The following is a 22809-nucleotide window of genomic DNA, read 5'->3' as shown; positions in this document are numbered from 1 at the left end:
AGCACAGAGAAGAATTTGAAAGCATACATTAAAAAAAAAAGCAGATCTTATGAAAACGAAAGGCTCAATAAATGAAATGAAATGAAAAATACACTGGATTCATATAATAACAGATTGGAGGAAGCAGAAGGAAGGATTGGTGAACTTGAAGACATGGCCTCCAAAAGAAAACATACAAAAGAAGAGATGAAGAAAGGGTGGAAAAAATTGAACAAGGTCTTAGGGAACTAAATGACAGCAAGAGACATGCAAGCATATGTGTCATGGGTGTCCCAGAAGGAGAAGAGAAGGGAAAAGGGGCAGAATGAGTATCTAAAGAAATAATGGTAGAAAATTTCCCAATCCTACTGAAGGAAGTGTCCAAGAAGCACAATATACTCACATCTGAATAGGTCCAAAGGGACCGACTCCAAAAAACATACTAATCAGAATGTCAAATGCCAAAGCCAAAGACAGAATTCTGAAAGCAGCAAGAGAAAAGCTTATATGCATAACATATAAGGGATACCCATAGGATTATCTGCCAATTTCCTGGAGAATGTGGAAGCGAGAGGACAGTGGTTCGATATATTTGAGATACTGAGGGAGAAAAGCTTCCAGATAAGAATCTTATATCCAGCAAGACTGTCTTTCAAAAATTAGGGCAAATTTAGAATATTCACAGATAACCAGAAACTGAAAGTTTATAACAAATGGACCAGCTTGCAGGAAATACTAAAGACTGTGCTACAGTCTGAAGGGGAGGGACAGGAGAGAGAGGCTTGGAGGAGAGTCTAGAAATGAAGATTATATCAATAAAAGTAACTGAAAGTCTCAAAAGAGTGGAGAAAATAAAATATGACAGATAAAACTGAAGGTCAAAATGGGTGAAGTGAGAACTGCCTTTACAGCAATAACATTGAATGTTAATAGATTGAACTCCCCAGTCAGGAAACACAGACTGGCAGAAAGGATAGGAAAATATGAGTCATCTATGTGCTGTCTGCAAGAGACTCACCTTAGACCCCCAAGGATACCAATCGATTGAAAGTGAAAGGCTGGGGAAAAATATCCCACACATGCAGTAGACCCCTCCAGAAAAAAGCCAGAGTAGCTATACTTACATTAGATAAAATAGATTTTTAAAGACACTGGTAATGCACAATCTGAGGAGGAAGTCAGGAGGAAAATTCCATTTAAAATAGCAAGTAGGGGAATCAGTATTTGGGAAGAAACTTAACCAAGGATATAGGGAACTTGTATTCAGAAAGCTACAATGCATTGTTAAAAGAAATAAAAAAGGAACTTAATGATTGGAAAAGCATACCATGCTCATGGACTGTAAGACTAAATATCATTGGGAGGTCAATTCTACCCAAGTTGATGTACAGATTCAATGCGATCCCGAAAATATTCCACCAGCATTTTTAAAATACATGGAAAACACAATTGTCAAATTTGTTGGAAGGGTAAGGGAGCCTGAATAGCCATAAACATCTTGAACAGGAAAATCAAAGTTGGAGGACTCTTAATTCCAGACTTTAAGTCATATTGCCTGGCTGTGGTGGTGAAAACTGCATGGTGCTGGCATGGGGACGGACACACAGATCAATGGAACCAAACTGAGGGTTCAGAGGCAGACTCTCACATCTAGGGTCAAGTGGTTTTGACAAGCCTGACAACAGACCCAGCTTGGGCAGAACAGTCCATTCAATGGATGGTGCTGGGAAAGCTGGATATCCATAGCTAAAGGAGGAAAAGAAGACCCCTATTCTCATACCTTATACAGGGGTTAACTCAGAATGTATTGGGGACCTAGATATAAAAGCAAGAGCCATGGACCTTCTAGAATATAGTGTAGGAAAATATCTTCAAGACCTGGTGGTAGGTGGTAGATTCTTACAGATCAGAGGAGGGTTGAGATGGACTACTGATGCTTAATGTATGCAGAAGTTTTAATTAACCTTACTATGAAAGTGTGGAGATGTATAGAGTTGATGGTGAGTAACAGCTGGTTTCTAAGTGGGAATGTGGCTGGAAAGGGTAGTCTAAGGATTTAAATGTCAATTGAAAGAAGGCTAGGGAATAATCGATGGACTGAATAATACAGTAAACCCAGAGGTGGACACAAGAGTGTCTTCGTGAGCTAGAGCAGGTATATGTCACTATTGTAGGACGGTGGGAATGTGGAAAGCATGGGAAAAATACAACTGGAGTGACCTATGGAGTGTAGTTAACAGCAATACTGTAATATTCATGCATCTACGCCAAAGATGTACTGTGTTGATAATGGAGGAGTATGGAAAAAGTGTGCCAAATGTAAGCTATCGACCATGGTTAGTGCTAACAGTCACAATTTGCAACAAATGCTGTTGTGTATATTGATGAAGGGGTGTTGTATGGGAATTCTGCACATGAGCATGATTGTTTTTTAAGTCCACAACTTCTATAATAATAATAAATTTTAAAAAATAATAATACGGTGGGTTGGGGGGAAAATACACCAAATATAAGATATGGACTATAGTTAGTAGTAAGATTTTGATGATATTCTTTCACAATTTGTAACAATGTCTCACAACAATGCAAGGTGTTGATGGTGGATTGATAAAAGGGACCCTTGTATAATGTTATGCATCACTGCTTTGTAAGTTCACATTTGCTTTCTAAGTTCACAACGTTTACTATATACTTATTATATGTATATGTATGAGTAACATATTTCAGTAAATTTTTAAAATGATTTATAAATAAATGTATAAGTGTGGGAGGACATATCATACTGTTAAGAAATCAGATTGCTAAACTGCTTATTCAAAATTTAAAGTATATGTCAAATGAATGTGATTGCTTGAATCTGTAGGTCACTAAATTTATTCCCTAAAGAGGAGTTGCAGAGGGACACTCAAATTATCAGAAGGTAATTAGGTTTTTAATAGCTGCCCTTTAATTAAAAATGATAAATTACCATTATATTAAGAAAAACAAAGTATGAATCAATTTTAATTACGTCTGAAAAGAATCCTTTTTAGAATTGACTATTGGCATGGTCAATTTTTAATCAAAATTTTCTATTTCCTTTCAATTTTTTTTCACTTGTGAAATATAGGATTTTCCTTTTTTAATACCTCATGTATATTCAGTCACATATTTCAAATTTAAAAACAAACCTTTACACACTTCTCCTGAATATCATTTCTCTGAGAAGAAAATTTGAATAGCGGTTTTTCACCATCTATTCCAGATTCTTCATGTTTCAGTTTGCTAAGGTGATGATCTGAAATCCAGTCCATGAAAGTAGTTAAAAGCTCATAAACTTGTGCATTATGTGGTACCTATACATCAAAAATTAAACAAACATATATTTCAGTCCACAACTTCATAAGACTTCAGAGGCAACCCTTAACTTTTATAGAATAATTTCCTAAACACTTTCCTAAAAAATGACAGAGCTTCTCCAGACAAGTCAAAAAATTACAAATCAAACACCCCAAATTAATATTAAACACATGATAAATTCTGGCTGAGAGAAAATCTATCGTAACAAAGAAATGGAAAAAACTGTACCTTATTACCAAAATAAAAAATTTTCATAAAAGCTCTTTATCCAACTTTAATAATATAAAAAAGTAAATTTGGCTTTAATACAAGAACATGCACAACCCATAACTAAAAGATTTTAACAAATTAAAAGATTTCAAAAGCTCATGACTTTCCAATTATGGAACTTCATATTTTCTTCTTTTCACAAATGTTATTACATTGTTTTTCTTTATATTATAACAAGTTACAAACAAGACACGCAATTTTTTTTTCAGGAAATCATGTTCTCTGAGCACCTACCAAAATGGGAAGAAAAAGAATATGAATAAAATGTCTCAAATAATTTATAAATTTAATTAGGCTGATCTTAGTATCCCTTCAAAACACCTTTTTTTGTCCAATTTGATTCAGCATTCATTACACATCTACCTTAAGCACGGAGATAAACTTAAGGCAGATATGATAGATGCCAGGTTTGATTGGTTTTTAAAAATCTGAGAAGACAGAGAAATAAAAAAGCAAATAGTAAAAAGGCAACATTAAGCTGAGGGCAAACCACACAAATAGAATTAGATGGTAGAAAACAATAAGTACAAGTGTTAACACATTATTCTGAGCAAGAGTAAATTTTAATCTCAATCTTCTTCAGGTTTTAAACTGTAACTGCCTTTAGATGAAACATAAATCATCTGAGTACTGACTATAAAATCTCCAATTTTTCCAATTTAAAGAACTAGAGACTTCATCAAAAATGATTAAAGACCACAAGAAGGTAACACCCACTGGAATGGTCAAAATGAAAAAGACTGAAAACACCAAAGGTTGACAAGATTGTGGAAGAGCCAGAACTTTTATACACTTTTAGCAGGAATGCACAATGTTATTAACTACCGTAGAAAGTGTTTGATGGTTTCTTAAAAAGTTAAACAAACATCTACATTCTGACCAGAAAATATATCCAAAAGGAATGAAAAGATATGTCTACAAAAAGGCTGTATATGAATATTCTTAGCAACTTTATTCATAATAGACAGAAACTAGAAAGAGCCCAGAATGGATAATAGACTGTGATATATTCATATTAGAGAATGCTACTGAACAATACAAAAGAACAAATTACTGCTACTCTCAAAAACACTATGCTGAGCTACTTGGATGCCTTACACAAGTAAATACATGCTCTACAATTCTGACTACAGTTCTAAAATAGGAAAAACTAATTTATACTGACAAATCTGACTGATGATTGCTTTTGGCAGAAGACAATGGCCAGGAAGGTGCACAAGGGAACTTTCTAGGGTGATGGAAATGTTCTATATTTTGATAGGCTGTTAGATACATACATGGGTGTCTGCATTTGTCAAAACTGACTAAATCGTATACATAGAGATCTGTGTATTATTTTACTATATGTAATATATACCTCAACAGCCTTTCAGGGATGGTTTGCAATCTTCATAGGAAAATAACACCCAATGCTTGTGGAATCTCAAACATTGAGTAAACTGAATAAGTTGTTACTAACCTTAAGTTCCTATAATTTGTCACAGTGATACATTGCCTGAAGCACTGCTAAAAGTTTTTTTTCCAAATAAAATTATATTTGAAATATTCTAGAGTTATTTCTCTATGAACAAAATTTATTATAGTAAATCCTTTCATTAAAAAAGAAAAGTGTTTTCAAAGAAAGAAAAAAAAAAGATTAAAGATCAAGAAAATTTCTAATTTGAGAAATTCTCAATCATATCATACCTTATAAGTTTTTGAGATTGGTATTTTTTCTTGTTTTAAACTTTTCAATTCATGAGCAGCATGGGAATTTCCTTTCAATCTCTGTATTGTCATAAATTCATACTTCCTCTGCAAGAAGACATATCATGAGTTGAAGAACAATTGTATTAAAAGTGAACAAATCCAAAAGGCATCTATTTTTAAAATGTACTTGTGTTTCAAGAGATGAGCAAGCAACTTACCTGTAAATTATCTAAACGAGCTTGAACCCTTTTAGCCTGAATCTCCAACTTCCTGTTTTCTTCACTTACTTCATTTAACTAATGAACAAAAGATTTAAACATTTCAGTTTAAAGTTTAAATTGGTTTCTAACTAAGGATTTTGCAAGTAATCTATCCCAACTGGTCTGCATAACCAAGTGAAGTTGCAAAACAAATAAAGGCAGCATTTATCTTGCTTGGGATTAACCTTGTTTCTTAAATCTGTAGGTTGATCTCTTTCATTGCTTTTGAAATTGCTTTTGCCCTATTCCCTCTCTTCTTTTCCTTCTGTAATTCCTATACATTAAACTTCTTAACTATGTCTCATGTCTCTTCTAAATTTCCCATTCTTTTTTTTTCATTCTATGCTTCAAGTTGAAGACTTTTTATAACTTATCTTCCAGTTTACTAATCCTACCTTCTACCTTATCTCATCTGCTATTAAACCCATTTACTGGAGTGCTTAAATTGAATTAGTGTATTTTTCAGTTTCAGAATTACAATTTCCTGTTTATGATTCCAATTATCTAATGAATTTTTCAAAAATTTTTTTCTATTTTCTTTAACATATTTATCTTTGTTTTAAACTCATTGTTACTTCAACGTCTGGATAACCTGGAGCTATGCTTCTATTATTTTTTCACTCCTCTTCATTTTCAGTGATGTGGTCCTATCTTTTAACATGCTTATTAATTTTGTGTGGAATGACAGATTTTGTATATTAAAAAATTTAAAGGGTACATACGACATCTTCTATAATAAAGGGTTCATCCATTCCTCTGTTAAGTATTTAAACTGAAGACTAATCACCTTAATCAGTTCAGAAATTGAGATGGGTCCAGACTGGGTTTCAATTTTGGAAGGGTTACATCTACCTCTAATTTGCCTGGTCATAGGGTTCAATCATGCTGCTTTTAACAAAGAGCCTGGGATGTTCTCTGGGATCCTGTGACACTGATGGATCTTAAACACTAATCCTTGTTTTTTCAGCTTAGCAAGATTTAGCAGGGAACAACCTTTTTTTAATTATATAAACAATTTTTTTATAACCAGTGCTATCATAAATTGTCATTAAGTCACAGAAATAATATGCATTTTTATTCAGTAGTTTCAAAGTATGTATCATTCATCTATGTCAGGAGTTTGCAAATTATAGCTCACAAGCCAAATCTGCCCACTGCCTGTTTTTGCGAAGTTTTATTGGAACACAGCTATGCTCATTCATTTACATATTGCCTACAGCTACTTTTATACTATGATGGCAGAGTTGAATATTTGTGACCCATGATCCATGAAGTCTAAAATATTTATTATGGTCCTTTACAGAAGAAGTTTGCTGGTCTATACTACATAAAAGTAACCATAAAAAAATCCTTCTACTTGGTACCAAAGAATTTATCCCAAGCTCTTTCAGTATGGTCACATTGAATCATAAATTCAATTATTAATAGGCTCAATCACTTAAAAATTCACAGATCCTGCCCTAATCACCACACTCATGCAGTCACATGCAACATCATTAAGGATTATAGAAACCCTAAGAGATAGGGACAGACAACAATTTACCTATGAAAGCAATTAAATAAACCATTCCAAGAGGGTTGACCCATTCCTCAAAGAGGGAGCTGGAATGAGATTCTGGTGGGAAAAAGTAATCTCTTCAGGGATAAATCAGGCTGCCAGACAATTGCAAGTGAAGGTCATTGTATAATTGTGGTAATTCAGGAAAGCCAAAAACTAAATCAACAGAGAAATAGGGTACCTAGGAATCAATACCAACGAGAAAGTTTATAATAAGTAGAGATTATAGGAAATAAAAAGCAAAAATAGAGTTGAAAGACAGACAGCCGGCTAAGGAATTCTATGAAGCAAATTATCTCTGCAAGTCAACCTCTGAGCCTGGCTACATTTTAGAACTCCTAATATTTCCCAGTCCAATGTTTCTAATTTTTAAAGTGATTGGGTTTATCCCATTTTCTGCTCATCTACGTCTCACCTCCTCTCAATCAAATAAACACATTTTTATTCCCCTATCACTCCAGCATAATCCTTTGACACCCTTCAGTCAAAAGCTGGCAGAGGAAAGTTAAAAAACAAACAAAAGAGAATCAACTCTGGAAACTGTTTCTGTTATGCAACTTTAGTACTCTGTACTAAACGAAATTATAGTATTTACATAAATAAAAAATTACAGTGCAACGTGTTACCAGTCTATATCCACCAGACTTTTAACAATGTGAAGGCTTAAGTTGAGCACAGCACTCAACATAGGGTAGATATTAAAAAAATAAATGAATGTTAAGGAAGCAGTGGCGTGTAACAGCAGTTACAATAGTGAAGTACTATAGCTAGAAATTTGTGCCTAAAAGGTCACTAGTCCCAGGTTAAGGAGTGTTTTTCTTTTGTTAGTTTTTAATCTACTCATTCTCTTATATGTTAAAAAAAAATTCCAAACTATCAAACATCTCAGCTGGTTACCAGAGCAAATGATAAGGAGAAACCAAGAGCTTAAGAATACTTTGTATTTATGTTTGGAAGTGTTTCATAATAAATAAATTTAATAAACATTATCTTCAGCCAAAATATGTCCTAAGACTTTGAATTTATTATATACATACACATTTGTAAAAAAAAGTGATAATATATATTAAAACAAATCTTACCTGTTTTTTTAAGTTGTCATTCAATCCTTTCAATGCATCAAAGGATGACCTGAGCCTTTTGCTTTCTTTATTTCTTTCCTTAAGTACTTCAGTTAAGTGTTCAACCTCTGCCCCATGTTGCTAAGAGGGAGAAAAAAATAGATCTATTAATAGGTAATGATTTCACACCACTAATGCTATCGAACATAAATTAAAAATTAGAACACCTTAAAATCCAAGAATTTAATCAGTGCATTTAAGTATAGGTGACTATTATGGCAAATAATTTGTAAAAATTGTGTAGTGAACCAAAGCAAAAATATAATATCAAAAGCACTTGTGAATACATAACATTTTATCAAACAAATTAAATAGCAGTAAGTCTATTTTCTACTTCTACTCAGAAAAATCCACTGAAATACTTTTTACTTAACGTCATGAAGTGATAAAACAATGAAGGATTTCCTATCCTCTTCAAGGCTCTAGTTAGGTATTCAAGACTTTACAGACAAAACTTTAAGGTACAAGTTACCCTTCAGAAAGAAGAAGAAATAATCCATAGATAGAGCCAACTATTTTTCTGTAGCAAAGGGAAGTGGATTTGGCTCAATGGATAGAACACCTGCCTATCACATGGTAGGTCCAGGGTTCAAACCCAGGGGCCTCCTGACCTGTGTGGAGAGCTGGCCCATGCACAGTGCTGATGCGCGCAGAGTGCCATGCCATACAGGGGTGTCCCCTGCATAGGGTAGCCCCACGCGCAAGGAGTGCACCCCGTAAGGAGAGCCACCCCGTGCGAAAGAAGTGGTGCCCAGGAGTGGTGCCACACACACGGAGAACTGACACAGCAAGATGATGCAACAGAGACAGACACAGATTCCCGGTGCCACTGACAAGAATACAAGTGGACACAGAAGGACACACAGCAAATGGACACAGAGAGCAGACAACTGGGGGGGGGAGCGGCGGAAAGGGGAGAGAAATAAAAAATAATTCTTTTTTAAAAAAGTAGCTAAAATTTTTGATGCCACCTTAATATCTCAAAAAGTGTTAAATACATAATGAAATTTCTCTTAGTCTCAAACTATTAGACTGTTTTTTTTTCTTTTTTAAGATTTTATTATTATTTTTATTTCTACCCCCTCCCATTGTCTGCTGCTGTGTCCATTCGCTGTGTGTTCTTCTTTGTCCCCCTGCATTCCTGTCAGTGGCACTGGAAATCTGTGTCTCTTTTTGTTGCATCATCTTGCTGCATCAGCTCTCCGTGTGTGCAGCGCCACTCCTGAGCTGTCTTCACTCTTTTCGCGTGGGGCGGCTCTCCTTGCAGGGCGCTCTCCTTGCGCGTGGGGCTCCCCTACGCGGGGACACCCCTGAGTGGCACGGCACTCCTTGGGCGCATCAGCAATGTGCGTGGGCCAGCTTACCACACGGGTCAGGAGGCCCTGGGTTTGAACCCTGGACCTCCCATATGGTAGGCGGACGCTCTACCAGTTGAGCCAAATCTGCTTCCCTTTCAGTTTTATATATAAAATGATTCAAATCAACTTCCCTTCCAAATTATAAACAGGATAACAGATTTTAGATATAAAATTTATAAATAACTTGTTTTTTTTACCTTTTACTCTCAATTTTCTCAAAATGTACTGAAACAAGTTTCTACAGGAAATCACAAAACTAAATTAGCTCTCTTCTCCCAAATAATTACATAAATCCAAAAAAATAAAGCAATTATCTTTAATAAGAAGAGCCAGCAATTATACTTAGTAAGAAAAATAAACCCAAAGAGAGAAAAATCAAGAAAAAGATCAGGATAAAGATATCTAGGCATCCAAAGCATTCTTTCTTTAGCTCTGTCAAAAATACCCAATCATCTGAAAAAATTAGCTTCATGCTGTTTTATTTCTATACTAAATGATTCCTTAAATAACTTATGGTATAGTCACAAATACTGTTTTCTTTAAAAAGTAGTTTAATTTTAGTTGTCCAAATTTTTCTAAACTCTAAAAGATAATCAAAACACATGACAGAATTTAATCTTCCAGCATGGCAGGATAAGTCCATTATACCCTATTTGTCTTAACGATTACAGCTAAAACCCCTACACTTACCACAAAAAGCAAATACCCCAAGACTGTGAAAAGCAAGCAAGAGCACGCAAATTGTGGAAGGGAGTGAAAACTGAGAGGTACAACTTGCAAAGGGGTGAATGTCCTGTTTATTTTTGGCTTTCCTTTTCTCTTCCAGCTTTGCTCCAGAGTGAGCTCCAGTCATGGAATGGCAGAGCAATGTTGCAAACTGCAAAAACTCTGATAGAGGGGAAGTGGCTGTGGCTCAATCAGTTGGGCTCCCGCCTACCATATGGGAGGCCCTGGGTTTGCGGCCCGGGGCCTCCTTGTGAAGGCAGGCTTGCCCACATGCCACGGACAACTGCCGGCCCGCAAGCACCGCAGAGAGCCGACTCAGCAAGGTGACATGACAAAAAGGAAGACAAGTAAAAACACAGAAGAACGCACAGCGAATGGACACAGAGAGCAGACAACAAGCAAGCCACAAAGTGTGGGGGGGGCGGGGAATAAAAAAAAAATACTCTGATAGAAACCCCATCTTTCTGACTAGGGGAACCAGGAAAAGGGGCCCATGTGAACCAAAGAGTGTAGGAGAATCATGGAGAAGAGAAACTGTGAAAGAGGATCCTCTCATTCTGGTATGATGTATGAACGTGTACAAATCTTGGGCTCAATCCTGAGCTGCCTAGGCATAGGACAAACCAAAAGAAGCAGAGCAAAGGCTTGGAGAAATAAACTAAGTTTAAAAATACTACCCAATTCTCAGAATAAACTCCTTGCCTCCTACTCCCATGGTACATACCCACCATATACCATTCTTGCCAATAATATTTAATCTAAATATACATGTTAGGAAACAATTAGACAAATCCAAAATATGAGTTATCTATTAGACCGCTAGATTTGACTCTTCAAATAAATGTCTCACACACACACAAAATGGTCAGGTGACTGTTTTAGAATCAAACCAAAAAGACTTACCAACCAAATATAACATGTGAATCTTGACTAGTTACTTGATCAGAAAACTAAACAAACAAACAAAAAGCAAGAAAACACCAACTGGGAAAGTGAATATGGACTGCATATTAAATAATATTATTTAATTAACATTAATTTTTTTATATAGTAGTGGTGTTGAAGAGAAACACCTCTTGTAACACCTCTTCCTCTGGTAATACACACAGAATATTTAGGGGTGATGCCACATGATTTTTGCAATTTACTTTTTTATTTTTTTTAATATTATTTTTTTATTTATTTCTCCTCCCTTCCCTGCCCTCCCCTCCTCCCCAAGTTGTCCATTTGCTGTATGTTCTTCTGTGTCCGCTTATATTCTTGTCAGCAGCACCGGGAATCTGCATCTCTTTTTTTGTTGCGTCATCTTCTTGCACCAGCTCTGTGTGTGTGTGTGGCGCCACTCATGGGCAGGCTGCACTTTTTTCATGCAGGGCAGGCAGTTCTCCTTACGGGGTGCACTCCTAGCACATGGGGCTCCCCCACACGGGAGACACCCCTGCATGGCACGGCACTCCTTGCGCGCATCAGCACTGCATGTGGGCCAGCTCATCACATGGATCAGGAGGCCCTAGGTTTGAACCCTGGACCTCCCGTGTGGAAGGCAGATGCTCTATCCGTTGAGCCAAATCAGCTTCCCCAATTTATTTTCAGATGGTTCAGGGAAAAAGTGTGTGTGTGTGCATGTGCAGGAGGAAAGAAGAGCGGGAGGAAGGAAAGGAAAAATAAAACGAATGTGGCAAAATACTGACAACTGGTGAATCTAGATTAAGGGGATAAAGAGAAATTTTACTACTCTAAAATCAAATGCTATAAACTTACCTCCTTTATAATTTGAAACTTTGTAAGAACCTCTTCTTCAACCCCTTTAATTTTACTCAAGGCAGTTTCATGTCTGAAAAGCAGTTGTTCACGTTCAACTAAAAACTGTTCTCGTTTTTGAAGTTCCTCTGCAAATTCCTGTTGTGCTGCAGTTTCACACTGTATCAAAATGCCAGATTTAAGTGTTTTTTTAAAATACATTCACAGATACTGCAAATTATACTTTCATTTTCTGAGATTACAGTTTAATTAAATGAAGTTTAGGAATATATGGGTACCTAAGTAAAATGAGGAATACAATAATAGCTAGACTAGTACAGGAAATAAACTTGCACAGAAATTCTGTCTTGTTGCAAGATTCCACTATGATGATTCAAGAGAATTTGAGTTCCAAAATGGATCAGTACTTGCTGAGATCCGCTCAGCAGTGTAGGTTGGCTCGAAGGGAAGGCAATCCAGAATTTTATGAAATAAAGGACAGAGAGAAAGACACAAGAGGAGATAAAGATGGGACCAGGGGACTCACAGCTTCTGGAACTGAGAGCCTTAACCCTAGTTTCCACCTTGTATTTATTGGAAACTACTAAGCAGCTGTTTGCTATTAGAACTGCAACATCATCTACAATAATAGACAACAACTGCAACATCTAACAACTGCAACATTACAATAGAACAGGTGTAATATTTACAATAAGGAACAGGTAAGCCAGTTTCCCACAACAAGTACTATATAGAATTAACTCCCTATTCAGCTTAAATTCCATACTCCACTTCAACTTCTAGGTCCACAATTTTGTCTATAGCTTCCACTCTTATCTTATCACTTTTCTATTACCTTGACCTGGACAAATCCCAGGCCTGGATCAACGCAATGACCATCTTCCCTAACCTTATACTACACTGTGGAAAGTGGTACCACTGTAAACTCATGGCCTCTAACCTTTAATGGACTTTCAATGCAGTCCAAAAACCTTTCTATGTTTTCAGAAATCTTCTGTATTTTCATAATCAGTTCTTTCACTCTTCTATTTTCCAGTGTCTTTTTAAACCTTCCCTATTCTTTACCAACTTTGAACACATCACCTTCTACACTTCTCTGTGGATAGCCTGCTCTTGTTAACAGAAAACATCAACCTCCTGGCCCCAAGACATGCTTCTCTTTCCCTCCCACTGCAAAGGCAAGCTCAGAATCTTACTACTTCCTTCTGCCTTCTTATGGAGCATTCTCTGTGAATTACCCTTCTCTTTAATATTTTCAATTTCTCCTTTCCCATCTTGAGTGAAATCTTTCCGGACCCCCACCTACTTATCTTCTCTCCTTCAAAAGCAAACTTCTTTAAAATGCTGTCTACATTTGTAGTACCTTCTTCTTCACTTCCCAATCATTCCTCAATTCAGTTTAATCTCACTTCAGCCCACATCCCTCTACTGAAATGAGTGACATTACTAAATTTAAATCTAAAGGTCACTTTTCAGTCCTAATATACTGAGCTTCTCAGCTGCATTCTGATAGTGAAGTTGACAAAAACCTAAAGAGGAAAAAGCAAGTTATTTTGGAAAAACCTGTTAAGAAGCAAAAGATGGTGAAACCTCAAGAGTCCTGTCATCTGCCAAGCAGAGCAGCAGCTGTAGAGAGGATAACATGTTTCAGATTGGAAAAATGAGGTACATCAGCATTAGGGACTTTAAAGGAAAAGTCTTAACTGACATTAGAGAATAATGGATAGATCCAGAAGGTGAAATGAAACCAGGAAGGAAAGGCATTTCTTTAAATTCCGAGCAATGGAGCCAGCTGAAGGAACAGATTTCTGACACTGATGATGCAGTAAGAAAACTGTAAAATCAGAGTCATACAAAACCTACACTGTTCTAGTTGTTTTAATCTGTCTTTATACATTGGCTTTTGTTTTCTAAATACTGTTTTCCAAGCTATTGTATAACGTGGATTGCAGAACAATTTGTAAGGTGAATACTTTTTTTTTAATGTGCATTATTAAAAATGTTCTGAGTGAAACTAATTATCAAATTTATTAAGGATATTGCTTTGTGCCCACCACCTAGTGTAAAATAAAATGAAGTAATAAATCCTAAAAAATAAAAAACAAAAATAAAATAATGCTGAGAGTATTATAAAATGCTGCTTTTCTTTTAATTTAAAGTCAGTTTCATTTGCTTCCAATATACCACACTCTCCTGGTTATCAACCTCCCTCTCTGAGGTTTCCAGTCTCTTTCAAGGTTCTGTGTTCCTCTACTGCCCTTTAAATACAAACATTCTTTAGGGTTTGTGCTTAGGCCATTTTTCTTCTCATTCTTCACATTCTCTCTGCTTGATTACACCACTCAATGGCTAAAATTACCATGTATATATGCTAATTGCTTCCAATTTATATGTTTTCAGGATTTGTCTCCCAAGCTCCAAATTCAAATCTAAACTGCCAATTTAAAATCTTTACCTGTATGCATTCAGCCAGGACAAAATAAACATGTCCAAAATGGAATTCAATTAGCTGTCAGGGAAAAGCAAATCAACACTGCAAGATATGACTTCATACCCACTAGGATGGTTAGAATAAAAAACTCAGACAACAGCAAATATTAGCAAGAATGCAGAAAAACTAGAACCCTTATATATTGCTAGGGGGAATGTAAAATGATGTAACTGCTGTGGAAAAGGTTTGACAATTCTTTAAAAAGTTAAACACAGAGTTACCGTATCACCTTGCAATTTTACTCCTAGATATATACCCAAGAGAAACGAAGCATGTCCCCACAAAAGCTTGTGCATGTTCATAGCAGCATTAGTCATAACAGCCCAAAGCAGAAAGAACCCAAATGTCCACCATCATTTGATGAATAGACAATTGAAATGTAGAATATTCATATAATGAATAATATATTTTATATACATCTATATGGATATTATATAGCCATATAATGAACCATATAATGAATCTGGCAATAAAAAGGAATGAGTCCTACTGATACATTCTACAACATGCTTGAACTTAGAAAACATTAGGCTAAGTGAAAGAAGGCAATGTATGGCATGATCCCATTTATATGAAAAGTCCAGAGGAGGCAAATCTGTAGAGACCGAAAGGGGTTGCCTAGGGCTGGGGGAATTGAAGGAAAATGGGGAGTGACTGCTAATGAGTACAGAGTTTCTTTGTGGGATGATGAAAACATCCTAAAACTGATTGTAGTGATGGCTATACAACTCTGTAAATATACTAAAAACTACTGAATTGGATACTTTAAAAAATAAAAAGCTATGAATTTTAAATAAAAACTGTATTAATTCTCTCTTCTTCCTGTTTTGTTCCCTTTCTCAGCAAAAAGTACCATTTGTCCAACTGCCCCCAAAATAAACCTGCACTTTATCCTTGGCTAATCCCTACTGCTTACTTCTCATATCCAAACAATATCCAAGACCTATTGATTCCATCTCTTATGTATCCCCAGATCAACTATTTCTCACAATCCCTGAGGCTCTCATGTCAATCCAAGATCATCAGATCACCACCATCTTGTCTCATAATACACTCTCTTTCAATCTCAACTATCGGTCATAGCTTTATATCTGTGAATCTCTATCCTAGACCTATGTTCTGAATGCCTGGCTGATATATTTAAGTGCTCCCATAACATCTCTATTTAACTCTCAAACTTCCAAATTACATATTCCAGATTAAATCCTTGATCTTTCACTCTAAATTCATTCTTTTTCCAAGTTGCACAAAGCAGAAATTTAGGAATCATCTATGACACTTTACTCATTCTTCACCACATCCAATTCATCACAAGTCCATCCAATTTTACTGCCAAAATAAATCTCTATTTACTTCTTTTCCTCTGCCATCACCCTAATCCAAATGAGCATTATCTTTCTTGGACCTTTGTAATCCAATCCCCACTTGCACACTTATCCCCCTCCAATCCATTTATTTATTTAGATACATGATAGATAATGCAACTCCCCTGCTTTAAAAATCCTCAAGGTTAACTACTACATTTTCCTAGAATGATTATGTTTAGTAATTATGCTACATAGGCTTCTCATACTGTTCTCTCAGCACAGAATATACCCATTTTCACTTTTTCATTGGGCTAACCCCTTTTGAGCCTTCAGGGCTCAATTTAAATGTTACTTTCTCGGAAAAACCTTATATATGACTCCTCAATCTCCCCCAAACAGGTAATGGTGTTATACTGGTATTATTCCTTCACTAAAATTTATAACATTGTGAAGTATACGAACATTTATGATTTAATTATAGTATCTTCCACATGGCAGGGACCATATCTATTTTACTCATTTCTCTATACTCAGCATGGAGCACACAAATGCCTTCCATCTGAACAGGTATTCAAATATTTGTCAAATGAAATCACATTAGCATGGCAAAAAATGTATATGTTAAATAACTCTAAGACAATGAAAGACCACAAAGTACTTTTGAAAATCAGATAAAATTATGGATTAATTAAACCGGATTAATCCATTGTATTTATTATTTTCTCATTAAATATTTAAAACTTTATTGTGTTTGGTGTAGATGATATATTCTTGCAACCTTGCTTATTCCTTTTTATTCTATAAACTTAAAGATCTTCCTGAAATATTTTTTATTGTGCCACTACTCTTTTGCTTAAAAACCTGTAATAGCTAGCCTTCCTTATCACAATTTTTTCTTTAGACAAGCTGATAAGTTCACAATCTGACAATCATTCCTTTCCAATCATCTTGTACTTTTCTTCTCTAAACCTACCTCTCTGTCAAGAATCAAACTAAGTCTCATCTCCTGCCTGAACTCTTCTTCAGCGATTTTAATCCAAAATAATCTTTTTCTGAAATGCTATGGTAATTATTATCTGAATTATGTTTTGACAAAATGAGATTCTAAAATATATTAACTATTTCACATGTATATACATGTCTCCAACTAGAAGTTCAAATAGAAATTATGTAATACATACATTTTGGCTTTCTTCTATAGTCCCACATAGCAAATGCTTGACAAAGATATGAATTAAATTCTTAAGAAAAAAATTCCCAAACAAGGCAGATAAAGGTCAGTGTTTTGGAGTTAAATTTTGGTTAAGAATTGACAAGAGTTGAGTGAAATAAGCCAGACACAAAAGGACAAATATTCCTGTTCTCACTGATTTGAAACAATTAGAATAAGAAAACTCATAGAGTCAGAATCTAGAATATAAGTTACCAGGGGACAGGGTGAAGACAGGGAATGGGAAGCTAAGGCTTAAAATGTATAAGGTTCCTATTTAGAATTATGGAAATATTTTGGTAATGGATGAGGTGATGATAGCACAACATTGTAACACAATTAATAGCACTGAAATACAAATCTGAATATGATTAAAAGGGAAATGTTAGATTGTATATATGGTAACAGAACTTTTTTTTTTTTTAAAAAAGCCATGGAACTACACTGGTGACCCTAAGTTAACCACCGACTTTAATTAATAGTACAATTACAAAAATGTACTAACATCAATTGCAACAAATTTTCCACACTAATGCAAGGTGTTCGTGGTTGGGTTGTGTATGGAAATCCTATTCTTTTTGCATGATTTTCTGTAAACCCACAACTTCTCTAATAAAGAAAAAAAAAAATAATTGACAAGAGGACTCCTTATATACAGGTAAGAAAATTAATCTAGAATACCTACATCAAAAAGCACATCTAACCAGATTTTTGTTGTTATTTTGTTTTTTTTGTATTTTATTTTAGGAGATACTAGGGATTGAACCAGGGACCTCATACATGTGAAAAGGTGCTGAACCACCAAGTTACACCTGCTCCCCCAGATTTTGTTTTTATTTCTTAAGCAAGGATGGAACGGGATGTAATAAAAATAAAACACATGACAGTATAAATTCTAAGACACACCCCATATATAAAAACATTACTGTATTTTTTCCTTTCAATAGTTCCCATGAATTTGGTACCTCCTGACCATGCCTTAATTCACTTATTTAAAATAATTAAAATACCTTATATTCACATTTTTGTAAATGCTTGGTGCTTAGAACATAAATATCTGAATTCTCAATTTATTTTTACCTGCAGTTTCTGATGTATTTGAGATAATTCATCATATATCTGACTGACATGATGTGGAAGTAAATTCTGCTTATTTGATGCTTTAGATGTTGGAGAGTTGACATGTTTCAAGGGAGAGTCACTTGCATCACTACAATATTCAGTCCAACTTCTCGAATTTGAGACCAAATTAGATGGCCGGGCAACTGCCAGGAAAATAAAATTTTAATTATACAAATTTTATTAATTTATAGATTCAAATATTCTCAGAGTACTCTTCAGGAAGAGTTACTTTTAGCAAGAAATATAGTATTTAAAAATTTAAAATATTATATACAGAGAGAAAACATGATAAAGCAAATGTGGTTAAATGCTAACATTTAGAACATCTGTATGAAAGGTATACAGGAATTCTTTGTACTCTTTTCGCAATTTTTTCTAAGTGGGAAATTATTTCAAAATATATTATTTAGGTGTATAAAAACACCCATGAATTAACTACCTAAGTCAAGAAATGTAATATTACCTTGCCTTAGAAATTCCTGATACATTTGTAGGGTTGAACAAACTTAACCACTATCCTGAATATAGTGTTAATTGTTGTCTTACTTTTCCTGTTATTTTTACCACTTATGTGTGCATCTGTAAAAAAAGACCTGGTTTCATCTTGCCAAGTTTTAAACTTTTATATTGGGAAGCAGATGTAGCTCAATTGACTGAGCCCCCGCCTACCACATAGGAAAGTCCTGGGTTTGGTTTCCAGTGCCTCCTGGAGAAGACAAACAAGACAACGAGCTGGCGTGGACAGCTGATGCAACAAGATGACACAAAGTGGAGACAATGAGAGACAACAAAGCAGGGAGCGGAGGTAGCTCAAGCGACTGAGGACCTCTCTCCCACATGGGAGGTCCCAGGTTTGGTTCTCAGTGCCTCCTAAATAGAAGACAAGCAGTCAGAGAGCACACAGCGTATGTACACAGAGAGCAGACAGCGAGGATAAAACAATGAGTGAAATAAATAAAAAGAAATCTTTTAAAAATGTCTGTAATTATGAAATCATATAATTATGTAACTTCTGGAACCTCCTCCTTTAAGTAATACACTGATTCAAATTCCATAGGTTAAAATTTTCAGTTTTTATAAATATGTGACAACATTCTACTATGAAAGGGTTATTTTAGCTGCTTTGGGTAAATAAATGTTACAAAAATCTTATACAAGTCTCCTGATACACATTCAGGAGTTTCTCTCTAGCTTTTACAACTAGTAGCAAAATTACTAGATCACAGGATCTATGTAGAGGTTCAACTTTGCTAGTAATGCCAAATTGTTTTCCAAACTGGTTATATTAATTTACACTCCCAAGAGGACTGGATGAAGAGTTCCTGTTGCCTCATATCCTTGTCAATATTGTCAGAATTTATTTCCTGGGTTTTAATTAGCATTAGTCTCTTGGAAGTCCCAGTTTTAAGGACAGGGTCTCCTATTATAATCCCTACCTTGGACAGACTCTAGGCTATCTTCTGAATCTGGGTCCTGGAGGGGTTGAAATTAAAAAAAAAAAAATTGAATTTTTAAAAAAGAAAAAATTTCCACTTCAATAAGTGAGTTAAAGGCACAGTTTGGAGGGATCAAAATCAATTAATGGAACAAATGAAAGGAAAAACAATATAAACAGTGATGTTTTTATATATGGGGTGTATCTTAGAATTCATTCATTTCAGCAAATGTACTTAAGAGTGAAAGACACTTGCAGTACTTTGCTCACTTCTCTAGGTTTCCACCTCACCAATCCTTGGCCTGAGTATTCCTTACCTTTTTTTTTTTTCAATTCTTAAATACATTCTATTTTCTGTTTTTGTTTGTTTGTTTTGTTTTTAGCTTATCCTATGTTTTCAATTGTTTTTGGTTGGAAAGGATAGTATACAGCTGAAAATGTGAGTCCAGGCAGAATTATTTTCATCTTCAAATCCTGAGATGTTTAGGAATAAAACTGATGAGGGAAAGGAAGAAGGTAGAAATGAATGTGTGCTATGTGTACAGAATGTACTTCCCCAGAAAGGTTGCACTGGTGCTCTCCGACTTGCCTCAAAGAGAGAGAGGCACACTATCTTTGGTTGCCTCTTTCCATGAAATTCTGACAAAATTCTGTTCCTAAGGAATCCCTACTTTGAGTAATTTGGAATATTCTCCAAAATATTAAAGTATTCATCAAATTCTACCACAGTATTTTACTTTATTTCAAACAAATACAGACCTGAAAATAAATTGAAGATATTGTGAAAAGAACTCATTGTTTTGTTTAGTTTTGAGAGTGTAGGAATGCTACAGGAAAGCAATGAAGTTTATTTTTCTCTAATCCTTTAATTTAATAAGCACAGTAACCATATGGCTAATGAAAAATCAGAGCACAGACACATACAGACACCTCAGGACAAGTGTTTTTACTTACAGAATACACTTAACTATATTATAGAATCTACTTAACGAAGTTAACATTTTAAATGATTTTTTTCTGAAATGAACATTTTCTTTTACCTTTTTCTATTTCTTTAAAAGATTGCGTTGTTATTTTGGAGGTACTAACTCTATGATCATTCTCACTTAACTCTTCTTCTGTTTTCCGCTGCTTCAAATCATGAAAAGAATAGAGTTCATCACCTAGGCTTTAAAAAAAATATTCCATTATTGCAACCTGGATGTTGTCTAAAACATTCTAAAAACATAAAACTACTTTTCAAATGTTAACAGCACAATAAAGGACTGTTGACCAAAAATGTAAAAAGTAAGTCATTGATCCAGAAGACTCAGTATAAGCATCTTTCATTTTTTTACATATTCATATGTGCTTAATATAAAACAACATATACTTGTAGAATGCCCTACAACTATTGAACACTTTCTTTCACTGGAACCCCATTAATTTTCTGAGGGAGATAGAAATGGTACTCCTATCCATAGTTTTAGTCAAAATAAATGTTTCAGATGAGGAAAATGAACCCTAAAGAATTTTTAAAACTGACAAGTGGCATAACTTGTAAAAGGTGGAGAACAGAATCCCAGGTCGTCTGCCCAAAAAGATTGTCACATTTGACATTTCTAGAACAGTGCTGTCAAAGTCAGATGTATAATTTTCTAGTAGCCACATTAAAAACATAAAAAGAAACAGGTAAAATTTTAATAATGTATTTTATTTAAACCAGTATATCCAAAAAATTATCATTTCAACAGGTAAGCAATATAAAAAACTTATCAGACATTTTGTGGTTGTTTTATCTGTGCTAAACCTTCAAAGTTGACAGCATACATCAATGGCGACTAGGCATATTTCTAGTACTCAACAGCCACATATAGTCTGTGGCTACCACACTAGACAGAGTACTTCTAGACTATATCATTTATAACTAGGGAATATGAAACACTTTTCCAATGTTATACAAATCTTCATAGCCCAATACCTTCAAAATATAATTTAAAGTTATACCCAATCTTTATAAAAAAACAAAAATGATAAAATTATTAGGTAAGTACAAAAAAATAATTTTAAAGAATTTATAGTTACCTTAAAGCAATTTTCACTTTCTTCCCCTCTATATTCAACCTACGTCATGTCCAAATCTAGATCAAGATTTTGTGCATGCCAAATCAAATAATAATTATATAAAAATCAACTATATATACAGCATTGTTTTAAGTGATTCACATGTATTAACTAATGTAAGTAGAGAATGAGGGAACTATGTAAAAAACTCAAGTTTCCAAATATTAATTACATAATAATGTACAGATATTTTAGGCACAATTGTTTTCCCTCTTCACAATTATCTCAATATTTCATTTTGTATATAGTATAGCAGTTTGATATTATTGATGAATTCCAAAAAAGAAATATTGGATTATGTTTGTAATCTGATCTATACCAGGGCATGACTGAGTTATGGTTAGGGTGTTGATCCCCACCCACCAAGGGGTAGAGTCTCACAGATAAAGGCATGGCAAAGAACAGAGTTGAAGGTTTTCTGATGTTGGAGTTTGATGCTGAAGACTTAAGCTGGAGCCCCCAGAAGTTGGCAGGCAGAGGAAAGAGAAGCCAGCACCAGGAAGGAAGGAACCTTGAACCCAGAGAAACGCAAGCCCTACTAACGTAGGAACCCAGGAAGCCTGAACCCTCACAGATATCCGCAGCCATCTTGCTCCAAAGAGACTTTGGTGAGAGAAGTAACTTACGCTTTATGGCCTGGTATCTGTAAGCTCCTACCCCAAATAAATACCCTTTATAAAAAAACAACCAATTTCTGGTTTTTTGCATCAGCACCCATTTGGCTGACTAATACATACAGTATACACCTTTACGGGTTTAACACTTAAAAATGTTTTCTCCTTCTCAATCCCCATAGCATTTTCTTCCTGCCATATATTTTTTACAATTAATAATATTCAATTTATAACTTTATTTCATTTTAGCTACTACTGTTTTTATACAGGTTTTATTTATAGTAAGTTCTACCTCCTCTACAAAAGTGTCAAACCCTTGCAGCCTGAGATTATAATATACAATTCTTTTGTAATTCCATCTCCTCAGATTCTCTTCCATTTCTCTCTCAAACCACTTATAGTGTTTACCATACTGCTAGATACATACACAATAGATACTGAGTTAAATGCTGCTTTCTAACAAAAC

General features: G+C 35.0%; 1 protein-coding gene across 4 annotated transcripts in view; it reads right to left on the bottom strand.

The window, feature by feature from the left end:
* Positions 1-22809, bottom strand: part of CCDC138 (coiled-coil domain containing 138) — a 105647-nt gene that overhangs the window by 48309 nt on the left and 34529 nt on the right. For 3 of the 4 annotated variants that reach the window (XM_004476912.2, XM_012518976.2, XM_004476913.2), the window contains exons 4-10: positions 20667-20794; positions 18150-18334; positions 12062-12220; positions 8178-8297; positions 5496-5573; positions 5275-5382; positions 3150-3314 (exon numbers count right to left, since the gene is read on the bottom strand). In XM_004476912.2, the coding sequence (XP_004476969.1) occupies positions 3150-3314; positions 5275-5382; positions 5496-5573; positions 8178-8297; positions 12062-12220; positions 18150-18334; positions 20667-20794 (943 nt within the window). The remainder of the gene's footprint in view (positions 1-3149; positions 3315-5274; positions 5383-5495; positions 5574-8177; positions 8298-12061; positions 12221-18149; positions 18335-20666; positions 20795-22809) is intronic. The other variant, XM_058278321.1, reaches the window with a different exon arrangement.

The sequence above is a fragment of the Dasypus novemcinctus genome, chromosome 17, assembly GCF_030445035.2.
Source record: "Dasypus novemcinctus isolate mDasNov1 chromosome 17, mDasNov1.1.hap2, whole genome shotgun sequence".
NCBI classification, from domain to species: Eukaryota; Metazoa; Chordata; class Mammalia; order Cingulata; family Dasypodidae; genus Dasypus; species Dasypus novemcinctus.
This window is presented reverse-complemented; position numbering and strand designations above follow the sequence as displayed.